Source organism: Psammomys obesus, unplaced genomic scaffold (genome assembly GCF_907164565.1).
Source record: "Psammomys obesus unplaced genomic scaffold, mPsaObe1.curated_primary_1811, whole genome shotgun sequence".
In the NCBI taxonomy this organism is placed as follows: domain Eukaryota; kingdom Metazoa; phylum Chordata; class Mammalia; order Rodentia; family Muridae; genus Psammomys; species Psammomys obesus.
This window is the reverse complement of record NW_026596234.1, coordinates 4,105,992-4,128,027: the sequence shown is the minus strand read 5'-3', so window position 1 is coordinate 4,128,027 and position 22,036 is coordinate 4,105,992. Positions and strand designations below refer to the sequence as shown.

The window sequence follows — 22,036 nt, the reverse complement described above, 5'->3', positions numbered from 1 at the left end:
CTTGGGTGAAGCCAGATACTTTACTCATCCCATAGGCAGTCTGACCTTGTTCCCCCTCCCATGGATTCCAGGGTGACATCAGAACTGGTGAGAAGTGTGAACTGTCCCAGCCCACAGCTGTCTTCTCCAGGTGGCTAAAGGCAGAGAACTTCCGCGCAGGTGTGCTTCATCCTTTGCCATCTCCAGGATAGCTGCTGCAGTACACTCTCTGGTCCTCACACCCACAGCACTGTCTCTAGCTGGCCAGTGGCCAGTGTAGGTAATCATCCCCTCCCTGTCGTGGTCCACAGTGTTGCTTCCAGGAACATCTACCTAAACAATGGGGTCCCCAAATGTGCAGGCCTCCTCAATAGCTAGGTTGTAGCTGGCACCGGCCCCTCCCTTGTAGGTGCTGGTCACGATCCTCATCCAGCCTCTCTCACCCTGTGGGGAGCAAGAACTCCATGTTAGTGCCTTAGGACATGGCCCCTGCTCACCTTTCTATTCTGCAGATCATGCCCCGCTCTTAGCCACCATCTTCAGCTTAGCCCTGCAGAACCTGAGGGTGAAGACCACATGAGCAGCAAAGCTCTATGCTATGGTGTTGGCTAATATTTGACCCAAGGGCGCTCTTCAGGCACCTAAATAATGTAAGAAAACATGTGACTGTCTCTATTAATACCCGACTGTGGCCATTCAGTAAATAATGGCTGGCATTTTATCATTGTCCATTTCTCCCTATTTCAGGGTATTCCTGTGTCTGAAATGATGAACAGTTAATACTGTGTCCTAAAAACCAAAACCAGCAGTTTTGCTCCCTGGAATTTTGACCCAACTCAGAAGTATTCTTGAACAACATAGCAGAAGTGAGGATGAGCTCCCCAAGGAGTGGGCAGCCAATCGCCACCATCAGGACCACTTGGCCTGTTTGCCTTTGCCTATTTCTCAGTGCTCAGGGTTGCTCAGGCTGGGGCTTGGGTGGAGCCACTGGCACCTCAGGGGTTGCTAAACGCCCAGTGATGCACAGGGCAGCAGCAGCAGCAGCCCTGTACAACTCAGATCAGACCCCAGAAGCTGCCTGTGTCCTGGCTGACCACCGCAGTCAGCCCGCCCTCCACACAGCTAAGGAGGGGTATGGACTCTGGTCTGGCCTTAAGAAAGGGAAACTATCTTACCCAGGGTTCACCCCATGAATTGCGGACAATCCAATACTCTATTCCATCGCTGCTGACACCCCATCCAGCTACCGAGACGATGTGGTTGATAAAGGCCTGGTCCTGGTGCTCAGCATAGATGCCTCCAGTGTAGTTAGCCATCCTCTCTGTCGCCATTATCCCGCAGCTGTGAAAAGTCATCAGTTATCAAGGCAAGAAGCACATCAGCTCTTGTTGACTTGGGCTGCAGTAGTCCGAGGCCTGTTGTAGTGGCCTCATCAGCATCCAGAAGCACAGCCAGGGCTTCTCTACCTAGCTTACACAGATGTTCCCTGGAGCAGGTTGGCTCATAGCTCATGTTTACTTCTGAGAAAGCCAGCCTCTTTACAGGCAAAGAAGATTAGGAGGTGCTCAAGATAGGGGATTGAACTGGCCAGGTGAGAAGGGCGAGGTGTAAGCATGTGCATAGACCCAGACGTGGCCTGACCACTTCCTGAGGGGACCTCTCCCTCACCTGATGGGACCATTGGCGTAGATCTCTGCCATCATCTTCTCTCTGCCTGACAGGGAGCCGTAGTCACCCACTCTCCAGAGGGTATAATTCTGGATGGTGTGGCACTCTTTGAATTCAGTGCAGGTCCCACACTGGTTAAACTTGTCACAGTCTAGAACACAAGAAGTCAGCATGACGCCGTCTCCTCATTAACCCACTAATGAAGCCCGCCCCATCTTCTCCACTTTTCTAATTTAGCCCTACATTCATTAGCGGATATCGGAAACCATTCAGCTCTTAGGTGCTGCTTAATTATGCGCTTCTCCCAGCTGCAAAAGAGTAATGAAAAGCCTCCCCAGGCCGGGTAGAACAGAAAGAACTTTGATTAGTACGTAGTAGGCACTCTGAAGTGGCCCTTCTCTTCCTTAAAGGCAGTGAGGAGGACCTCACAGCATGTTGTAATTGAAAACTGAGTGCAATCAAATTATTAAAATGTAACCAGATCATTCCACTGCTGGCTAGTGATTGAACAGGCCAATATACTTGATTTAAAGAAATACATCCTTTTGTTACTTGGCTTGAGAAGGATCAGAATTTGATTTACAGGAATAGCCAAAGCAATCCTAAGGAATAAGAACATTGCTAGAGGTGTCACATTACCTGGCCTCAAATTACACTACAGAGCTATAGTGACAAAAACTGGTGCTAGCATAGAAACAGACAGACAGATAGACAGAACAGAGAACCTAGAAATAACTGACAAAACTGTACCCCTTAATTCAAGACCAAGGAAGCAAGAACACACATTGGAAAAAGAGCCTATTCAACTAATGGTGCTGGGAAAACAAGATATCCCCCTAAGAAAAATAAAATTGAATTTGAACCTTTCATCCAATACAAAAATCAATTCTAATGGGTCCAAAGACCTCAACTTAAAAACTGAAACACAAACTACTAGACAAAAATATAGGAAATACCCTTAGGTTAGATGTGTAGGCTAGAACTTTCTGAATGAACACCAACAGCACAGGAATTAGCAAATACCAGATGAGACCACCTGACAATAAACATCTCTAAACAGCCAAAGAACACTCAGCAGAGCACACAGCACACAGAACAGGAGAAAATCTTTATCAGCTACACTTCAGACAAGGCTAACATCCAGAATTTACAAAGAACCGCAGATATTAAATAACAAGGAAATAAAACTGCCAATCAACAAGGGTCACATGCACTGAATAATAACAGTTTTTAAAAAATGGCCAAAACTATATTTAAAAGTAGGTCTGGGCATGGTGGTGTGCAGAGGTGGTGTGGTGGGAGACAGAGGTAGGAGGATCTCTGTCAGTTTGAGGCCTGGTCTACATAGCAAGTACCAAGAGAGCCAAGGTTACATAGTGAGACCCTGTCTCAAAAAAGGGGGAAAAAAGTCTTCAATGTCCCTAGTCATCAAGCCATCAAGGAAATGAAAATTAAAGCTACTTTGAGAAACTGCCTCATGCCAGTCAGAATGAGTGTCACCAAAAAAATCTGAGCACAAACGTTGGAGAGGATTTTGGGAAAAAGGAGCCCTTATTCACTGCTGGGGGGGGGTGGGGTGCGGAGGGAAAGGCAGTGCAAATTCATGCAGCCACTCTGAAATCAGTTTGGAAATGCCTCAAAACAGTTAAAAACAAAGCTAGCACATGACCCTGTTTCACCCCTGTGTGGATACCCTGAGAACCTCATACCCTACCATTGAGTTATTGGCACACCCATATTTATTGCTGCTTTATTCACTGCAGCAAAGACTTGGTATGAAACTAGTTGTCCATCAATGGACGAATGGATAATGAAAATCTGGTACACAGAAACTGGACTAGTATTCTGAAGAAAGTTGAAGTCACAAAGTTTGCAGGAAGAATGAACAGGCTTAGCATGTATAATGTTAAGCAAAGTGACCCAAACTCAGAAAGACAAAAAAAAAAAATGTTCATATGTAGATCCTGCCCATAACATACACATGCAAGGAAACAAATGCACACGTGTGTACAATGGAACATGGAAAGGAGAACAAGAAGGGATAATAAAAAAAAAGGGCAAAATGCTTACTAATGACATCACATATATAGGCCATTTTATGTAAGTCCTTTGTTCTTTCAAGGAGGAATCACACATTTTAAATACAGAATGCGCCCTCGATGGGCAGTGTGCAAGCGTGATTCCACATCGTGCACTGGAGGATCTGAGTAAATTATGCTTTATATTGAACTCTCCTACAGGGCACAGCTCCTGTAAGAACTACTAAACTTTTATTCGTTAAACAGAAATTTTGGCTGTCCAATTAACAGAATTCGAAGGTCACTACAGGTTGCTGAGAATAATCCAAATTTTGTAATTTCTGAGAATTCCTGGAAATAGTGATTCGCTGCACCCAAACCACAAAGAATAACATGCTGGGAATTTGGAAACCCTCAGAAACCTGCTACTTTACACTGTAGGTTCTAATTCTAAGATGTACCACTGTTGCTGAATAAATGCACTTTGTTTTTTTAAAGATGGAAAAAAAAATGGGCTTAAAGGCTGGGAAATCAGTCAGTAAAGTGCCTGCATAGCAGGCACGAGGACTCAAGTTCAGAGCCTCAGCACCCACATAAAGTCAGCATGAAGGTGCTTGTCCCAGTCCTGGGTGGTGAAGTCGGGGTCCTCTGAAGTCTGCTTGCCAGCCAGGCTAATGGATGTGCCCTGGGCACACCCGAGGCTGACTTCTGTATTGAAACTATCCATTTATCCAGATCCTTCCCTGGATCAGGAAACTCCTTGAGAATTACATCAAGAATTACATAATTCATCCCTCAGACACCAGTGTCCAGCCCTTAGGGAGGTCTAAGGATCAACACTTAAAGCCACAAAGGAGAGTTTGGGTCTGGGAGGGTTTTCCTCTTTAGTTTCCAAGGAAATCAGCCCCAAAGGAATGTGCCAACCATGGGTTTCTGGGCCAGGCTGCTCTGCCCAGGGCTGCTGGGGCAGGAACCAGGTTGGGGCTACATTTCAGATGGGCTGGCTAACCTGCAGCTCAGAGAGCAGCCATGCCATGGGCTCTCTGCTCCAGGTCCTGGGAAAAGGACACTTCTTTCCATCATCTGCTTACCAAAGGCCCATAAGACCATCCTAATGCCAGGTGTGAGAACTCACATTACACATCCAGTCCCTTTTTGCAGGGGTGGTGCTCCACTTTGTTTTCAAGACTGGAGGTTGAGCCTTAGGTTCTCACATGTGGTAGGCAAGCACCCCACCACAGAGCTACATCCCCAGTCTGGAGTTGTTCTTTCAGTATCTCTCCATGCTGAACTCAACAAGGACCTTAACCCACCAGGTTCAAAGTGACATCAAGTAAGCCTGGAGCCAGCACCAGGAACCACCTAGCCCCCTGGGGGCTGCAGTCGCCACCACCCCGACCCCCTTCAGCATGCCAGCCACAGTATGACAGATGTGGGGTAGACTTGGGCTCTCAGCCACTCTCCCTTGGAACAAGACAGAGAAGGTGCACAGCAATGCAGGAACATGGGCAGGGGCAGGGCCTACCTTGGTCCTTGGCCTGGTAGTTGTTGCAGGTCTCGTCAGGGATGCCGTGCTTATGGGCATACTCCCACACGGGAAGGTCATTGCCCCCTTCACAGGAGCCAGCATTGCCGCAGTCGATGACGTTCTGCACCGAGAGCAGGGTGGATGGCCATGCACCTTTCCTCTTAATGTTGATGCGGTCTGCAACAGTCAGCACCCTGTTCAGCACCAGACTCTCACACGCCACAGGGCTCTGCCTACTGGCTCTGCTATTTGTGGAGGCCTCAGCTCAACTGTGGCTTCAGAGACCTTCTCTGGTCCTCCTCAGGCACCATGATGTCTGTGTGTCTGTCTGCAAGTACCATAAGGCAGGGCCAGATCCAGAGGTCCCAAGAAAAACCTGCTAAGGCATCACTACAAGATGGCAACAAAACCTGCGTGACAAAGCTGCAGAACAGACACAGACCCTACGAAGAAGGTTGGAGCGGGCACCTCCAGGGATAAGCGCCGCCCAGGGAACCAGATGAGTCCCAGAGAGGGGTCGGACACCAACACGCAGTGCTCACGGTGCTGGGCCCACACACTAAGAGACTAGGATCGTCACAGAATCCACAAGGGGACGGCTGACCTGCATCCTTAAAAGCCATCTTGCTCTTCACTTTCAAGCTCTACACACCACCAGTCATGCACCAAGGCTCTGTCTCCTGTAGCCTCATCCACAACTGCCCTAAAGCAACAGCTTACCTTCATTTTTCCTTCTTACGGACTTCAGACCGAGCCATCTCCCACAGTCTATCCCACTCTGCCCTTGCTCTATAAGGCTGCTCTAAGGCTGCCATCTAACCAGTACAGAACCTTCTAGAACTACCCCTCACATGGCCTGCACTCACACACTTGATCACCTCAGAGGGCTGGTCACTGAAAACTGAAAGGCACACCCCATCTTGGTCACCATTTAGACCTGTGCCCAGAATGTATTTCATGTGCCAATGACAAGCAGGCTCCCAGATGCCCAAGGCACATGGGCTTATCCATCCTGTCTTCCTTCCCCCAGCTTGGCTCCCTCTACATTCCCAGCAACTCAAGGAGGGACATCTTCAAGCACACAGACCTGACTTTCCCAGTGGCTCCACGTCTTCCCTCTCGTCAGCACTGTCAGAAGGGATCTATCACTGCCTGGATGTCTCTCACTGGACTCTCAAGATACTCTTGTCAAGGTCTCTCTATGCCACCCATCCACCCAAAATCTCTGTCCGTCCTCATCTGATGACCTTTTTCAGAAAGCCACCAACAAAGGAGCCACCCCAGCCTTCTGGAAACACCTGGGATGTCATTTCTACTTTCACTCCAGCAGTGTGATTCTCAAGGCTTTCTGAGAGCCCTTTCTTCCTCTTCTCAGGTCTCTCCCTCCTGATGACCTCAGTGGAAGTCTGCTGGCAGGGGCTGGCTGACCAGCAAACTGGCTCATCCTCTGAAACTCTAAGCAAGCCCCCAATTAAATGCTTTCTTACTTTCTTTCTTTTTTATAAGTTGCCCTGTCATGGTGTCTCTTCACAGCAACAGAAAAGTAACTAAGACACCATCCAAGGAGAGAAGTGTGAGGGAACTAAACCTCACCTGCTGTCGTGAAGACAAGGAGGACCCAGACTGTGCAGGCTCTGGAAGCCTGAGAAGAACACGTCTTTGGTCTTAGTGGAGTCCTGAGATGGTATCAAAGAAAGAAATATCATGGGACTCAGGTTTAGGAGGCATATTCTAGGAATCTCTTGTGAAGTCAGACAGGAGCCAGGGTGTTGGGAAAGACACCACTCAGTTCCACCGCTAGGACTAAGGGAACAACTGAAGGAGCTATGACCAGTCTGTAGAGAGAACAGGAAGGTGAGTCAGATAACCTCTAAGCTTTGGCCTGAGTATCCTCAGGGGAAGGATGGGCTTGCTGGTGAATAAGATGGGCAGGATGACCGAGTATCTGGGGCTAGAGGCAACAGGGATCCAGGTCAGGGGGTAGGAGCAGATGGATACAAAAGCAAGTCTAGGAAATGGTCACAACCGGGAACACGGAACTCGGAAGTGAGGGAAGTGGTGAAGCAAAAGAGTTAGGGAAGGCAGGTAGGAAGGCAGAGTCAGGGGGTGTGGTACAGTGAGGGTCTCACTTCATCACAGGGGAGGAGGCCTGCGTAGCCTAACTAACTCATGAATCCCAGAAATGACAAGGGGTAGAGAGAAAGTGAGGTGAGGGCTCAAGGATAGAGAAGAGCATGTGGCAGGGCGGGGGCAGGGGTGGGGATGACTCCAGATCATCCAAAAGAAGCAAGCAATGAAATAGTGATGGGTGAGGCCAAGAGGCTCTTGGTGGCCTATTGGAAGTGACTTTTGAAGAGACGAAGATGACGCTTGTGGCGAGGGCGGGCGTCTGAGAGAGATGCTTGGCTGCTTAACCACCCAGAAATGCGGAAAGGCAGACTGTACTGCTGGCACATGACCAGGGCCCTGTGGAAGTCCCCCCACCCCATGTCTGCTCATCGAAAGAGGAAGCAAGGCCTTGGCTATTACTGATGAAGATGTTAGAGATTTAAGAAGAAAGAATGAAGCTACCACTTTCCTAGAGGCATTCCATTCTAGGAAGATGCAACCTCAGTAGGGCCCAGCACCCATCTAAAAGGAGCTAAGAACCACCAGCTGTCACTCCCTCTCCTGCAATGCTCGGCACCCTCCTCGCGTACCTCACCCCACAGGCCCGCTGACCTTTTCCGCTCCCCATCACCCTCATCCCACCCTCACGCTTTGCTGAGAAGGCCTTCTCACTTCCCCAACACTAGCCCTGCCACCCCGTTCCTAAGTGCTCTGGACTTTGCTCAAATCCTCTACTTGGCTGTTCCCCCCCAACCCCACACACACACCCTGCCTGCCTGGCAAGTACCCCTTGACCCTCCCACACGGAACATTTTCAGCACACATTCTTTCTTCCTTCTGAAAGGTCAGCAGTATGCCCCAGCCCCCAGGGGTGACTCTACAAGATATCCACCTGTTTAACTCTGGGGTACAGATTGCCCTCAGGCAGAAACCCCTCATCCTAAAGACAGAGTCCAAGCTCATGAGATGAACCTCAGCTGTCACTCATCTCCCCATGGTCTCTCTGACCTGCAAGAGGCTTCTTACTCTGAGAACTAAGAGGAGCCAACTGGCAGGTAAGAGGCCTACATAAACGCTGGAGGTATGAGTACTGCCATTTTACCATTAGTAAAGCCAGGTTCCACCTATAGCAGACCTAGCCAAAACAAAATACCAAATCAAGAGAGAGGACACTGCTGGAGCCCTACTCCCAGCCATTGGTTTCCAGGGACCAGCTCTGGAGATGGTAAAGCTGAGTCTACATGCTGCTGTCAGAATGGCACTTCCTAGCTCCTGCTTCCTCTACCACAGCAGCCCTCTGATGGTATGGACCTCAATAGTTCTCTCTCTTCCTCCTGAGCCTTCTTCTTGTCCCTATGGTGGCTGGGCTAAGATTCAAGTGAGAGAGCTGGTGGCCATTTCAAGCCGGAACATTGTCCTCCCAAATACCAACTGCTACTGAGAAGCCATTTCGCTTCCTTGCCCCACAAACAGACTGTCAGCTCAGTGATTTTGCAACACTGGGTCCACCTCAATGACTAAAGTCACAAGTTCTGGGGAACAGAAGTACCTGGGAGCCACTTGTCAACCAGGTTCAAGGCCAAGCCTGTCCCACAGAGGCCCTAGTGGGCCCACAGGAGAGAACTCCAGAATGACACAGCCACCTCTCTCTGGCTGGAAAACCAGAGTCACTCTGGGAAAAACCCAGCCTGAATCCTGGTTCAGATTCATGGGCCCCTGTAGCCCTGGGCTGTGGCTATCATGGATCACCTAAAGGCAGCCTGGATGGTGAAGGGCAGGAACCCACCCGGCCAGGGTAGTGGCCCTACCCTGGGCTTAGCATGGAGCCCCAGGCCACCCACCTGCCATGGCACTGGTGCTGCCGTGGGCCCAGCAGGAACCACAGTACTGTGGGATGTGCTGGTTCCTGGTGACGCTGCAATAGTTGACACCATTCACATTTCGCCAGTCCCAGTTCTTAGGGATATCCGATGGGGCCAGGTACTCATGTGGCCGAGGGTAGGTCCTGGGAAGAGGTCACAGCAATGGAAATCAACTTGGAGCACCAGGGACCTCCTCTCCCCCACCAGGGCCACAGACCCAGTCAGTCCTCCTGTGGCCATCTTCCCTTTCCCAAAAATGTGGAAGTTTCAGAGCTTAGCCTTTAATCACCAGAAGAACCACCAGCAGAACCAGCACTAGTAGAAGTTGTCGGTGACAAAACATCTCTGAAATACCCTAGTGTTCACCACCCAAGTCTGTAGAGGAGAGGACTGCCCAATGTACAAACACCAAAGCAAAGCTCCCCGGATGTGAAAGTCATCCCAAAAGGAAGGGATGGGATTTGTGCTTTCCAGCAGGCAGGATAAGCCACAGGGAGGCAAGGTCCCAGCGGGCAGGGGGCGCACGTCTGGCCCAGAAATTGACCCTTCCTCCCTAGGCACAGCCCCGCGCCCACCTGCGCCCTAGCTGAGCCAGCTGGAACCCGCGAAGGGGCCGGTAGCAGGTCTGGCCCGAGCGGAAGTAGAGGTTGGCCTGCGCCGCACCAGCCAGCATCAACAGCAGCAGCAGCAGCCGCGGCTGCTGCACGGACCCGGACGACGCCATGCTTCTTCTGCTCCCGGCCTGCTCGGATACCGGATCCTGCTGCACCTTCGACCCTTTGACCCGACCCGCAGACCCACGCGCTCGGGGTGCCCCGCCCGGTCCTTTAGGAGGTGCCCAAGTTGGACACACCCTGGAGGCGGGGCCTCCCCCTCTGCTCCTGCCCCTGCCCCGCCCAACAGGCCCTAGGGCAGAATCTGCCTCCCCAGGGATCTGAGGGATCAGCAGAATCTGAAGTCTACAGGAGGTCACACAACCAGACCCCAGGCCTGACCAGTGCCACTAGCCACTGTGGATAGATGGACTGACTGGGCACAACTGTCAAACTTACTCTCCAGAGACCTAGACATCCTGGAGCAGAGTAGGGCTCTGTGGGCTTCCGTGGCCAAGATTCTTTTTTTTCTCTCTACTCTGCAGTGGTGGTGCACTGTCTCCTTAGGCTAGGCCTCCCCTAGAAACACACAGAGATATACTGAGGGCAGAAGAAAGAGGTGCGGGTCACCCCCTACCCCAGCATTGGACCCTAGCCTGGCTTTCTGAACCCCATTCCCCAAAAGACGCAAGCTCTCCCTGAAGAGACAGCTCTCCTTCACAGAGAAGGAAGGTGTGATCCTTCTAGGATTACTCTTAAAGAACATTTTCACTTGGCACATACATCGTGAGTCCCTGGGGTTCTGGGAAAGGGTCCCTGTTAACGAGACTCTTTCAAGATGAGGAACCGAGAAAGAAGTGGGAACCGGCCAGCCTGGGTTTCACAATGGAAGAATTTCCCCTTCCTCCTGTGCCTCGTGAATCATCTCCTCTTTTGTAAGAACAATTCCTTAGTGTTTTATCTCAGGGTCTCTCCAGGTGGTGGGTGTGAGGCTCCCAGTGCACAGAAGCCAGCCAGGCTATGGTCTCTGTCTGTGCATAGTGGCAGTCAGAAATCACAATGGCTGCCTTGCTGCCTGCCTTTCCAGATCACCCAGAATTCCAGCAGGACTCAGAAGCCTGCTGCAAGCCTCCTGTCAGAACAGAACAAGGCCTCAGAAGCAAACTCCCAGCTCCCCTTCACAAAGTAGAAGTTTTGGTCCCTGTCTCTGCAAAATTATCACTGAGGCAAGGTGTGAATGTTGAGATCTGTTTGTTGAAATCTTTCATCTTAGGGAGTCATGACAACCCTTCTCTTCTGTGAGCGGTGTGAGGATGATATGAATGAGGCCACTTAAGACCCAGAACACTCCAGAAACACTCCAGTCTGAGCTCCCTAACCAATTCTCCCCAATGATAACCATGCATTGACTTTAGAGCCCTGTCATTCTCCACTCTGAGGGAAGGAGGAGGAAATGCTATCTCCCACATGGATTCCATATCAGCTCTCTCTTCTTTCCAAGACAGAAGGAGACCCCAGATTCACAGGAAGTGGAAAGCTGGTCTTGATGATTCTATGATGCCATACAGGTTAGGTCTCCTGAAGTGGGCAGGGATTGTTGCCTCTGAGGAAAACAACAGAGGCTAGCAATGTTCAACAGGACATTGTGTACTTAGCGTGCTCAAGTACCCAAGTTCAATCCCTGGCACAAGCAATGAGTAAATGAATAAATGAATTTTAAATTTTTAAAAAGATGTATTTTTAATAATTTGTGTGTTTTTATGTGTTATATGTGCTTGTGAGGTCAGGTAACTGTTGAAGTAACTTTTATTCACCTGAGCTAATTGTCATCTTGGAGGCTTACTGCCTCTGTCTGCCTAGTCCTGTAAGCCTCTAGCCTCCACACAAACCAATCTACATCTAGAATGTTTTCAGCCTCTGAGACTTCCTGCTGAATAAACTCACCCTTTCTAGTTCTTTCTGAACTCTGGCTGGCTGGTTCAACTCAGCTGTTCTGGCTAAAAGCTCCTCTCCAAGCTGACTGATTCAAATTGACTTCTCTCAGCTTCTGACTGAATTTCTCTGCTTGGCCTCATACTAACATATCTTCTACTCTTCTGGCTCCTTCTCATTCTCTGGCTTGTTCTGTCTAGCTTGTTCTCTCTTCAACCTGCCTCTGTAAAACTCTACCAGTAAAACTGCTTATGAAGTCTGCCAACTGAACTGCCACAAACAACTCCACTGCACTGCCTCTCAGCTCACTGACTCAGCTGAACTGCCTGAATAGAACTGACTAGGTAGAATGAAGATCTGCACGCCTCTGTCTCCTGAGTGCTGGGATTAAAAGTGTGTACCACCATGCCTGGACCTAAGCTTTTCTTTACCTGAAACTTGTTCTCTACCAGGCTGGCCTTGAACTCAAAGATGTGCTTACCTCTGTTTCCTGGAATTAAAGGTGTATCTGTGTTCCAGCCATATCACACAGACATCGAAGGTCTTTGAATCACATCTCTTGTCAGAGCAGCCATGTTCTCAATTAAGATTCCTCCTCAGGTGTCCTTGGAGGCCAGACAAGCATGCCCAACACCACGGAGCTGTAGTTTCAAGATGCTGTGAGCCAAGAGACATGGGTACTGAGAACCCATCTCAGTACCCAAATTTACTGCTGCTCTTCTAAAAGGGCAGTCTGTGCTCTCCACCTCTGAACTAATTAATTAATTAACAGAAAAGAAAGAAAAGGAAAACCCTGAAAACACTTTGTCTGTGAGTAACAGACATTGTCACCGCCCTCCAGGGTCTTGATTGTGCAAAGTCCACCCACACATTCCAAGGCGGTACAATTGTTCTGGAGTCAGCAGGCAGGCAGGCAGGCCCCTGACTGAACACCCATGTTTTATGTTGGTTTACAGGCATCATGATGCTGTACAAATATACCCTCAGCTTACCGGCTCTTCTGGTCACACGCTGTTAGCAGCTCTGGGGTGCTGGGAGCAAGCTCTGGCATCCTCACAGCAAATCCACTGCACTAGACGCTGTCTGGATATGAAGGACTTGCCATGAGGACATGTGGCCCCCACGGTCATGTAGAGCCACAAGCCTGGGAGGGTTCAACTTTTCCTTGGCCCAGAAAATTACACAGCAGGTATGATGATCTTAGAGTCATCTGCCTGGCCTGCAGTTGGTCACAGGCATAGTCTTGCTCTACCAGGTCTTGTCACAAGGTAGCATTTATGTGATGAATCTCACTAAATGCTGCTGAAAGGGGTAGGGGTAGGAGCTACAACATTACAGGCTTGCAAGGTGGACAGTGTCCAGGATGGCTGAGTTGAAGCCTATTGGAGTTGCCCCTAAAGAACTTGGGACGTGATGAGAAGAGAGGTAGGTTAGAGAGAAGGGGAGGGAGCCTACGATTTTCAAGCCAAGAAGGAAGTGGGGACCATGACTCACACTGTGTATGTTATTTCAGACCCTTGTGACCGGTCAGATTCAGCACAGCACAGCCACCAAGGGCTCTTCACCTTGAAGCTTGAGTGGTGTGTAACCACCCTTGCTTTCAGGTCCCCATTCCCCACCCTGCCTTATCACTTTCTAAGTCCACACTAAAGGGGAACCCTTCCCACAAGTCTGTGTGTGTGTGTGTGTGTGTGTGTGTGTGTGTGTGTGTGTTCTGTTACAGGAAGAGCCACCAATCAAATTCCAATTTTCCTGCTGCTGTCCCTGAAGAACCTTGGTCCTAAGGGATTCTCTGAGGGGCACGTGGATAAAGGGACCTGGGAGGTGGAGGACATAGGGTCTACCTCTGCCCTGGTCCATACATGCTGGAGGCTGAGTTCATTCCTGTGGCAGTACCCCCCTCCCAGAACCGCTTCACTGGCCTGGAAGCATGGAGCCACAGCCTGAAAGGTGTTTTCTATTTTGACATCACTACTTCAGGTGTCAAGGAGGTCATATTGCGGATAGTGACTCATCTAATCTGGGCCTGAAAAGAAGGAGGCTCATTCAGAGGGCAGAGCCTGCACCTTCCTACCTCGGAGGCCCTGCTCACACGTGTTGCTTTTAGAAGCTGTTTTATGAGCAGTCGTTGTGTGTCTCTGCCACCCAGGCTTGGGGCACAGTCAAACAGGTGTTGGTGAACTGGGCATGTCTCTGGAAACGACTCTGCAGTTCTTTACCTGAGTAGCTGGCAGTGTGCCCCGGGCTGTTCTTAGAGGTAATGTGAATCATGGCAGTTTCAGGTAGGTGTGGCTGGAGCTGGTGGCTTAGTCCTGCTTTGATTCTTCATTCTTCCCCAGCTGGGAAGGGGTACATACTACTTTCCCTCTTCACACATGGGAAGATGGCACTGGCAGAGAGGCCAGGACTTAGCATGAGGCTCCTGGGTGCAGATCAGAATCTGAGGTATTTTCTTTTATAAATATTCCATAAAGTCTCCTGGCAAACACATGATCCAAGGCCACAGACACAAAAGACTATTCATTTCTAAAAATAAGGTTGATTTTCCCCCCTATCCTAATAAAGAACAACATGCGTATTTTTGAGTTAGGCCAGGGTCAGCCCACCTCCCTAACCCAATGGGAGGGTGGACTGGAGTTCGTGTTTAGCAGAGTGGCCTCAAGATCTTCTCTCTCCTTCCTTTGTGTGGTATTGTCTGGCTCCCACCCTGGCGAGCTGCAGACATTTCCTATTATTGCACATTCCTGAGTGGGGCCACATCCTGGAGACAGCGTCTGTTTTGATGGCTGCTAACAGTATTCCAGAAGCAGGCTGGTTTTGCAGGGCACTATGGCCTCCACACCAGCCACAGGCCTCCCCTCCATCCCTGCAGTCAATGGCCAGAAGCCTGCGCTAACTTACAGACATCTGGCAGAGAAGGCCCTCTGATTGGGTGGCTCAGCTTCGTCATGGACCCTGCCACTGTTCCCAGGACCATCTTGCTTCATATCCTGGCCTGCTGTCGGCACACGCTTGCCGGGGAAGTAGCTTCCTGGAGTCACGTTCCGAAGGTTGGTTTCAAGGCCATTATTTCCGGAACATGCTGCCTGCAGCTGGTCACCTAATGTATGTATAGCAGACACGTGAATCCACCCTTGAGGCCTTTCAAAGGGGCACTTCATCTCTTTCCTGGGGTAGAATCCACTTGCTCTCTAAAGGTGGGTGGCACTGAGTATGTGCCAGGCTTCTGTTGTCAGCCCAGCCCCCACGGGGGTGAGGGGTAGGGGAAGGGTCCCAGGGAGAAGGAGCTTGTATTCTGCCAAGGAAATGTATCAAAAGGCTCAGAAAGTAGAATGAGCTTAGAGATGGTGCGATCTCAGTGGGTAAGTACTTGAGTTCTATCCCAGAACCTACAAAAAAAAACAAAGTATGTGGTGACGTACTTGTAATCCCAGTGCTGGGGAGACGGAGACAGACAGATCCCTAGGATTTGCTTGTCAGTCAGCCCAGCCTAATTGGCAAGTTCATGGCCAAAGAGAGACCTTGTTTCAGAAAACAAGGTAGATGGCATACAACCTCCATGAACATCTACGTTTGCATACACAGAGAGAGAAAGAGAGAGAGAAAGGAAAGAGAGGAAGGCTGAGAGACTGGCATCTTTTGCAATCATTTTCTTATCCTGTGAGCTAGGATTGAATGATGAGGCCACAGCCACCAGCTGCTCTGGAGGGAGGAATGTGTGTGTCCAGGCCTCAGTACACGGAAACAGCTGGCAGCTGTGATAGAGCAGAGGACACTTGCAGGGAGGTCTCAGAAGAGTTGCGAGACCGTCAGGCTTCAGGGAAGGTCCCTGTCACTTACCACTGCCACATGAGGGCCTAAGGCCACTTCCACCAGACCTGTCCCTCATTCCTCTCTTGGTTTCTTTTTTCCCTTTCCACATTTGCCCACCAGAGGACTTTCTAGGTCTCTCATAACAGCAGTATAAGGATCAACCTACCTCATGTGATGGCTGATCTTGATTGGGAACCTCTGCTGGGGAATTGCCACCATCCGCTTGGCCTGGGGGCACATCTATGGAGGAGTTTTTTCTTTATTACTAATTAACATTGAAAGGTTCAGGCCACCACGGGTGGCCCCATCCATAGGAAGATGGCCCCACACTGCATGGAGAAGACAGCTGACCATGAGCCTGGAAACAAGCTAGACAGTTTGTTCCTTCATGGTTTCGGTTTCAAGCTTCTGCCCCAAGTTCTGGCCTTGGCTTTCCCCAGTGATAGACTGTAACCTATATAATGAAATAAACTCTTTTCATTCCAAAGCAACTTCAGCCGTGGCGTTTATCAAAACCAGAGGAACCTGACTAAGATATCCTGGTTGTCACTAGTTTTAGGAGAAGGGTTACAGGGTTGTGGTAACTGATGAGGACGGAGAGGGGCTAACTTGAAGGTAATGTGCTGGAGGTCTGTTGGCAGGGGATGAAGCGTCTGGCTAGGAAGAGGTGTACAGAAAGGGGGAAGGAAGCATGCTGTGAGCACTCAAGGCTTCCAGGATCTCTGACTGGAAGACCCCCCCCCCCCGCCTGTCTTCTCACACCTTGGACTGAACCCTTGGCTGGAAGGGTCTAAAGACATGCCAAGCTATTCATTCTGAAGTTGAGGTGAGTCAGTTTCTTCCCTACTTCTGGGTGGCAGCAGAGAGAAAGAAAGTCCATGCTCCTGTCAACCTCCATGTCCTTGGAGGGCAGGATCTTTTCTAAGGCCCCTCAGATAATACTTGCTGGGTAAATAGATCATTTCTGAGACTGGGGGTGCAGCTCTCTCAGACACACGCCGGGCTTGAAGAACTGGAATTTTTGTTCGGTTTTGGCTCCAGGTGCGGATGGCTGTGAGCTTATCTCTGTTCTCCCCACTGATCATTGCTTATCAGCTGCTGCACACCTTGGGGGACAGAGAGTGCAACTGAGAAGGCTCAAAATCCATTACTTTTGGAATACCAGAAGCTCTGGGAAGCGCGTGTGCACGAGCGTGTGCAATTCCACATACCTGCACGTGTTCGTGTCTGTACATGAGCATGTGTATGTGCCGTGTGTGTATTCGTGCATGCACACATGTGCTGTGGGCGGGGGGAGCGTGCCACATGTGCACACATTTCTGTCTGTTAGTGAGAGAAACCTTGCCTCAAGAGGCTCAATGTACCCAAGAGGTGGCCAGATTTCTTCATGGTCTGTCTGGGGCTGTAGGCCGCATGAGGAGGAGCCCAGCGTGGTATGGGCAACTCACAGGCATTTCAGCTTCAGGGGGACAAAATGGCTCCTTTGCAGAGCTAGAAAACCGTTCCGTTCTTGCCCCTCTCCACTTGAAATGACTTTTTCCTCTTGGGACCTTTTCGAGTTAGAGACAAGCAAAGAAACAGGGTGCAGGAGAACCGAGCTCAGCTCTTCAGAGGGGCTGCCCACACCCACTGAGTCACTCATAATGGCCTCTCGGATGTCATTTTCTTGCTAAGACATTAGGAAAATTTTCTGCTCCTGAATCATAAGCAAACACTGCAATTCAACAATCTTCTCTTGAGTTATTCAAGGAACTTCAGTGCATCCGAAGTGGAGAATCAGGGGCGGGTGAAATCAATGAGAGCCCTGAGTGCTGTTGTGCTCCACATTAAATTTCATTTGCCAAGTGGGAGTCGGGGAGTTCCATCTGACCCCTGGGGACAGCTCCTGGGGGGAGGGGAAGTCTGTAAGTGGCTGATTGGGGTCATGAGTGTGACACTGCTGTTTTCTTATCTTCTTGGTTCCATTCCCATAATAGACCCCAGAGTCATGCAGGAAAAGGTTTGCTACAGCCATCTTCTTGTGGCCTGCTGATTGTGAGAGCCAGCAGGGGAAGGCGGTGCGGGGGAAGGGCTGTCTGTCCCTGTTTAGGAATCTCAGTGTCTCTGCTTGGCGTCCCACCTTGCATGCTACAAAGAGGGCCACCTCTTTTGCCCTCCGTGCCCCCTGGAGCAGCATCGGGTAAAACTTTGCACCTGAACTCAGTCATTGCTAACCTACCCTTGCCATCTCTCTCCCCAGGGGCCGGAGAATGGCTTTGTCATTCATTGCAGAGGGCTACGCTTCATCACTCGCCACAGTTCAGGGCTAAGGGGTCACTTTTAGACTGGCAAGGGATCAGACCTGAGGGCAACACCGTCCTCTCTGAGGAATACTGCTCACCTGCATCTTGAACAGCGAGCCTCCACTGGTCTGAGAGGTTGTCATACATTCACCACTTGACTGGCATATAACAAACTGGAAATTGAAAGCTCTTTCCCTAGGAAAACAGGTGCCCTCCTAAGCGAGGGGCTGAGATATGATGACCCTCTTTTCACAAGTTCTATGTGTGTATTCCTAACCCTGGCAGTACAACTCAGTGCTCCGTTTCCCTGAGCATCAAGGGTGGCCAGGAGGCTTCGTCTACAGGTAGTATCCATTCAGACAGCTGCATGCCATCCTCTAGGGAACCTTGAAACACCTCTGAAGTGTTGGGGTTGGTCATACTGCTAACTGCTCAAAGTCTTGTGGCTTTGAGACTGTACATCCATTTTTTTGCAGATGAAAAAAATTTTCAGCCAGGGAGAAGATGGGCCCCTCTCAGGGGCAGCCCTGGGGGCCTGCCAGCCCTCTCCTGCCCAGCATCTGCCTCCGCCCCAGCCTCCCTGCAGCCAGCATCCAAAGTTGAGCACTGGGCCGAGACTGAATAAACACTGCTGATGATACAGGAATCAAAGCAAACAAGGCCTCTCTTTTTGCCAACTGCCCCATTAACAGAAAAGCCTTTTAAGGGCCCATCTGGAAGCCAGGCTTTTCCCTCCCTGAGCAAACTGAGATGACCAAGAGGAATGTGCTCAAGTAAGGGCTGCTCCAGGGGGACCCAAGCACACTGGGTCCTGGTCATACAGCGAAGAATGAACACAGGGAGATCAAAAAGGGTCGTTGGAGCCAGCGCTGAGGTCCACACAGCAAGGCAGCATGCAGCCACACGGGCCCCTTTCAAGGCTTCTTGCACAGAGGCCAGGGCCACCACGGACATGGCTTCCCACAATAGCTCACTGTGGCCGTTCCCCGCCCCGCTGAGCCTGATGGCCAAGTCTCTTGGAACACTTTCTACTTTCAACTTAGACCACCTCTCAGGGGGTGGAGGAAAGCGTCCTTGAGCTCTGTGTCCCTACCCACCATTACAAGGGCACACTCCTGAAAGAACACATTATGGGATTTAAGGAACCCTGCCGCTCTGAGCCCGGCTACACAAACTCGACCAACTGTTGTCGAGCACTTACTGGACGCTGTTGTGACCCTGTTGTGTATCGGGCACTTCAGGGCTTCAAAGCCTATGTGTGACCAGCAGTCCCTAGCTGCCATGGAGAGGCAGCATGCATCTGAGTAATTAGCAAAGAGCTGCCCACGGCCAGGGCACATTTCCACGCTCTACTCCTGAAGATGTGTGGGGCTTTGAGGGCAAGGCAGCTGCCTCTGAGCCATCAGGGTCCCAAAAGCAAAGGGACATCAAGAGTGAAGGAAAACAAGGCTGGAGACTATCCTGGCTTCTGCATTGGCCCTCTGCAGGCACTTATTTAATTCATTATGTTTTATAGATTAATTTCGTGTTGGGGGACTGGTACATGCCGCAGTGCATGCAGAAGTCAGAAGACAGCTTGTGGGAGTTGGTCCTCTCCTTCCACTGTATGAGGCCCTGGGGCTCTAGTTCACGTTGTCAGTCCTGGTGGAAGGCACCATTTCCTGCTCCTCCATTTTCCTGGCTTTTATTTATTATTTTTTGAGACAGAACTATGTTATGTAGCCAGGCGGGTCAGCCTCTAACTTGTGGTAATCCTCCTGTCTCAGCTTCGCTAAATGACAGGCTGACAGGTGTTTGTCTAAGTTGTGTGTATCTTTTATTTTCCTTTTTCATGTGTATGCATATGGCAGTGCCTGTGGGGTATATGCATGTTTTCCTATGTTTGCGTGTACATGTGTAGCACCAGGAGACTTTCTCCATTCTTCTTCCATCTTATTCTTTGAGGCAGGGTCTCTCAACCCAAACCCAGAGCTTACCAGTCTAGCTAGTCTTGCTAGCCAGTGTGCTCCATGAATTGCCTATCTCTTCCTTCCTGGGCTGGACTGCAAGTGAGTTTCCACACCCACCTTGCACTTGCCATGAGTTCTTGGGATCTGAACTATGGTCCTCTGTGCACACAGCAAGTTCTGTTGGGCTACCTCCTGAGTTTCCACAGTCTCTTTATCCTTCGGTGTCAGGTGCTTGGGACAGGAACATCTGAGACTGTGTGGTTATTCTGATTCCTGAAAAAGGCTTCAAAGCTACAGAAGTGAAGCCTATACTGACTTTGCAGAGAAGCTTCTCCTCAGCATCATCTTGATGAATTTGCTCAGTGTCCCATGCACATTGTCACTTCTGTGGTTGCATCTGACAGGCAGTGGCCAGCCTCTCATGCTCCCCAGTGGAGTGTCTCCTGTCACTCATGGGCCACTATAACACAGACAAGGCCAAGGCACAGAAGGCGGATGTGATGTTCCATCCGATATTCTCAGTCTGCATTTGGATTTGTTGGCAGCCCCAAGTTCTCCCATGATGGCAGCTCTCCTTCTGTATAATCCTGCTGGGACTGGGGTGCAGAAACAGGCACCTTGGTCAGAATGAAGAATTATGTGCTTCCTCTGGCCCTCTGGGAAGAAGGTCTCTCCCAGGGCTTCTCTTTGGTTTAGAGCCCAGGTCTTTCCACAGGCTGACTCAACTCCTGTGGAAGGAGAGGCTATTGTCCTATCTTGAACTCGTCAGTCACTTCCCTGTGCATTGGGGGGCCCATGGTGCTTAAAGAAAATTCCTTGGCCACAACCCCTGTACAGGCCCTGGGGAAACAGTGCCAAGGTTTGTTCCCATCAATGTCACTGGTAGGCAGACAGCAGGAGCATAAACTTCTAGCCTTAACTCCAGCACTGTACTCCCTTAGGTCCATAGCCCATGAGATGGCCTCTCTGGCCTGTCACAACATCAGGTTTCTGAGGTCTAATCTCTGGGAAAGAATGAGACCAGGTAGCCTAGGTTGGCCTTGAACTCACTATGTAGCCAAGGATGGTCTTGAACTTCTGATCTTCTTGCTTCCACCTGCAAGTGCTAGGATTATAGACGTGCAGCACAATGCCTGTTCTATGCACTATTGGGAATCCTATCCATGGATTTAGGCACAGAAGGCTTATTTTCTCTTAATGGTGATTTAAAAGATTTCTTCTATTTTAATTATGACTAGATGTGCATGTGTTGCGTGTGTGAGGGGGGGGGGGGGTTGTAAGTGTGCCTGTGAGTGTAGATGCCCTCAGAGGCTGAAGGTGTTAGAGTCACTGGAACTAGAGTTACAGGTGGCTGCGAGCTGCCTGACCTGGGTGCTGGACACGGAGCTCTGGTCCTCAGCAAGAGCAGTGCTCACCTGCAAGTGATGAGCCTCCCAGCCAGGAAATACCCACTTTTTGAGCTCTCAAGATATCTGTGTCACCTTTTCAGCTTTGGTCAGCTTTAAAAGAAAGCTTTATGTTATAATTATTTTACTGTTATAAGTACTGGCTGTATTTTCTATTTATTTTATTTTAGTGTGTGTGTGTGTGTGTGTGTCTGTGTCTGTGTGACTGTGTGTGTCTGCATCTGCCCCACAGCACATGCTTGGAGGCCAGAAGACAGCCTAGAGGAGCCAGCTCTCTCCACTATGTGGGTTTCAGGGCTTGAACTCCGATCGTTGGGCTTGCTGGCTATTGCCAGACTGGTACTTGTTTTACTTATTGAAGTTTGTAATGTAAGAAGGAGAACTGTCCAGCCATATTTCCAAGGCCTGAGGCTGGCTCCCAAATTGCTCTGTAGGCAGCATGGTTGAAGAGAGCAAGCCAAGCCATGGATAAGCAAAATGGTGACTTGGATAGGGAAAGCCCTTTGGAGTGGGTTCCAGCTGCCCCATTCAGCCATGGATGTCACCCCAAACTCATGGATGTCAGTGATACCAACGTAGCCCAGAGGCTATTGAGACCACGTCTGTCAAAGGGGGCCAGCTCTAGGTTCCTTCCATACAGAGGAAGCCTCAGTCCGACTCATCTAGGAAATGACTGAGCACAGCTCAAGAGATGAGAACACCCCCTCTTACCCTGACTGGAAAGCAGGGAAGGCCTAGGGTGGGACTCTAAGACAGACATGCTCTTGGGCCAATTGGGAGAACTTCTGGATGGGCTGGTCCCACCAGGACCATGAAATAAACTGTGCCCAGCTCATGCTGGTGATCCAGATTCTCCCAGACTCTGAGACCTAACTGACCCTTGGGTTCAAGGAGAGG

At 50.1% G+C, this 22,036-nt stretch overlaps 1 protein-coding gene across 1 annotated transcript; it reads right to left on the bottom strand.

Annotated features, from left to right (window-relative positions):
- Position 1: 1 nt before the first annotated feature.
- Positions 2-9,993, bottom strand: Ctsz (cathepsin Z). The gene is made up of 6 exons (XM_055595965.1): positions 9,740-9,993; positions 9,144-9,307; positions 5,191-5,370; positions 1,648-1,798; positions 1,155-1,320; positions 2-423 (listed from the first exon to the last, which is right to left on the bottom strand). Exons 1-6 carry the CDS (start codon positions 9,886-9,888, stop codon positions 313-315), a joined length of 921 nt encoding a protein of 306 aa, XP_055451940.1. The 5' UTR covers positions 9,889-9,993; the 3' UTR covers positions 2-312.
- Positions 9,994-22,036: the final 12,043 nt, after the last annotated feature.

Excerpts from the sequence above, each read along its gene's own strand:
- Ctsz (XM_055595965.1), bottom strand. The coding sequence starts at position 9,888 with ATGGCGTCGTCCGGGTCCGTGCAGCAGCCGCGGCTGCTGCTGCTGCTG. Across the intron at positions 5,371-9,143 it reads CAGCACCAGTGCCATGGCAG|ACCGCATCAACATTAAGAGG; the intron begins GTGGGTGGCCTG and ends TGACTGTTGCAG. Across the intron at positions 1,799-5,190 it reads CTACCAGGCCAAGGACCAAG|ACTGTGACAAGTTTAACCAG; the intron begins GTAGGCCCTGCC and ends CTTGTGTTCTAG.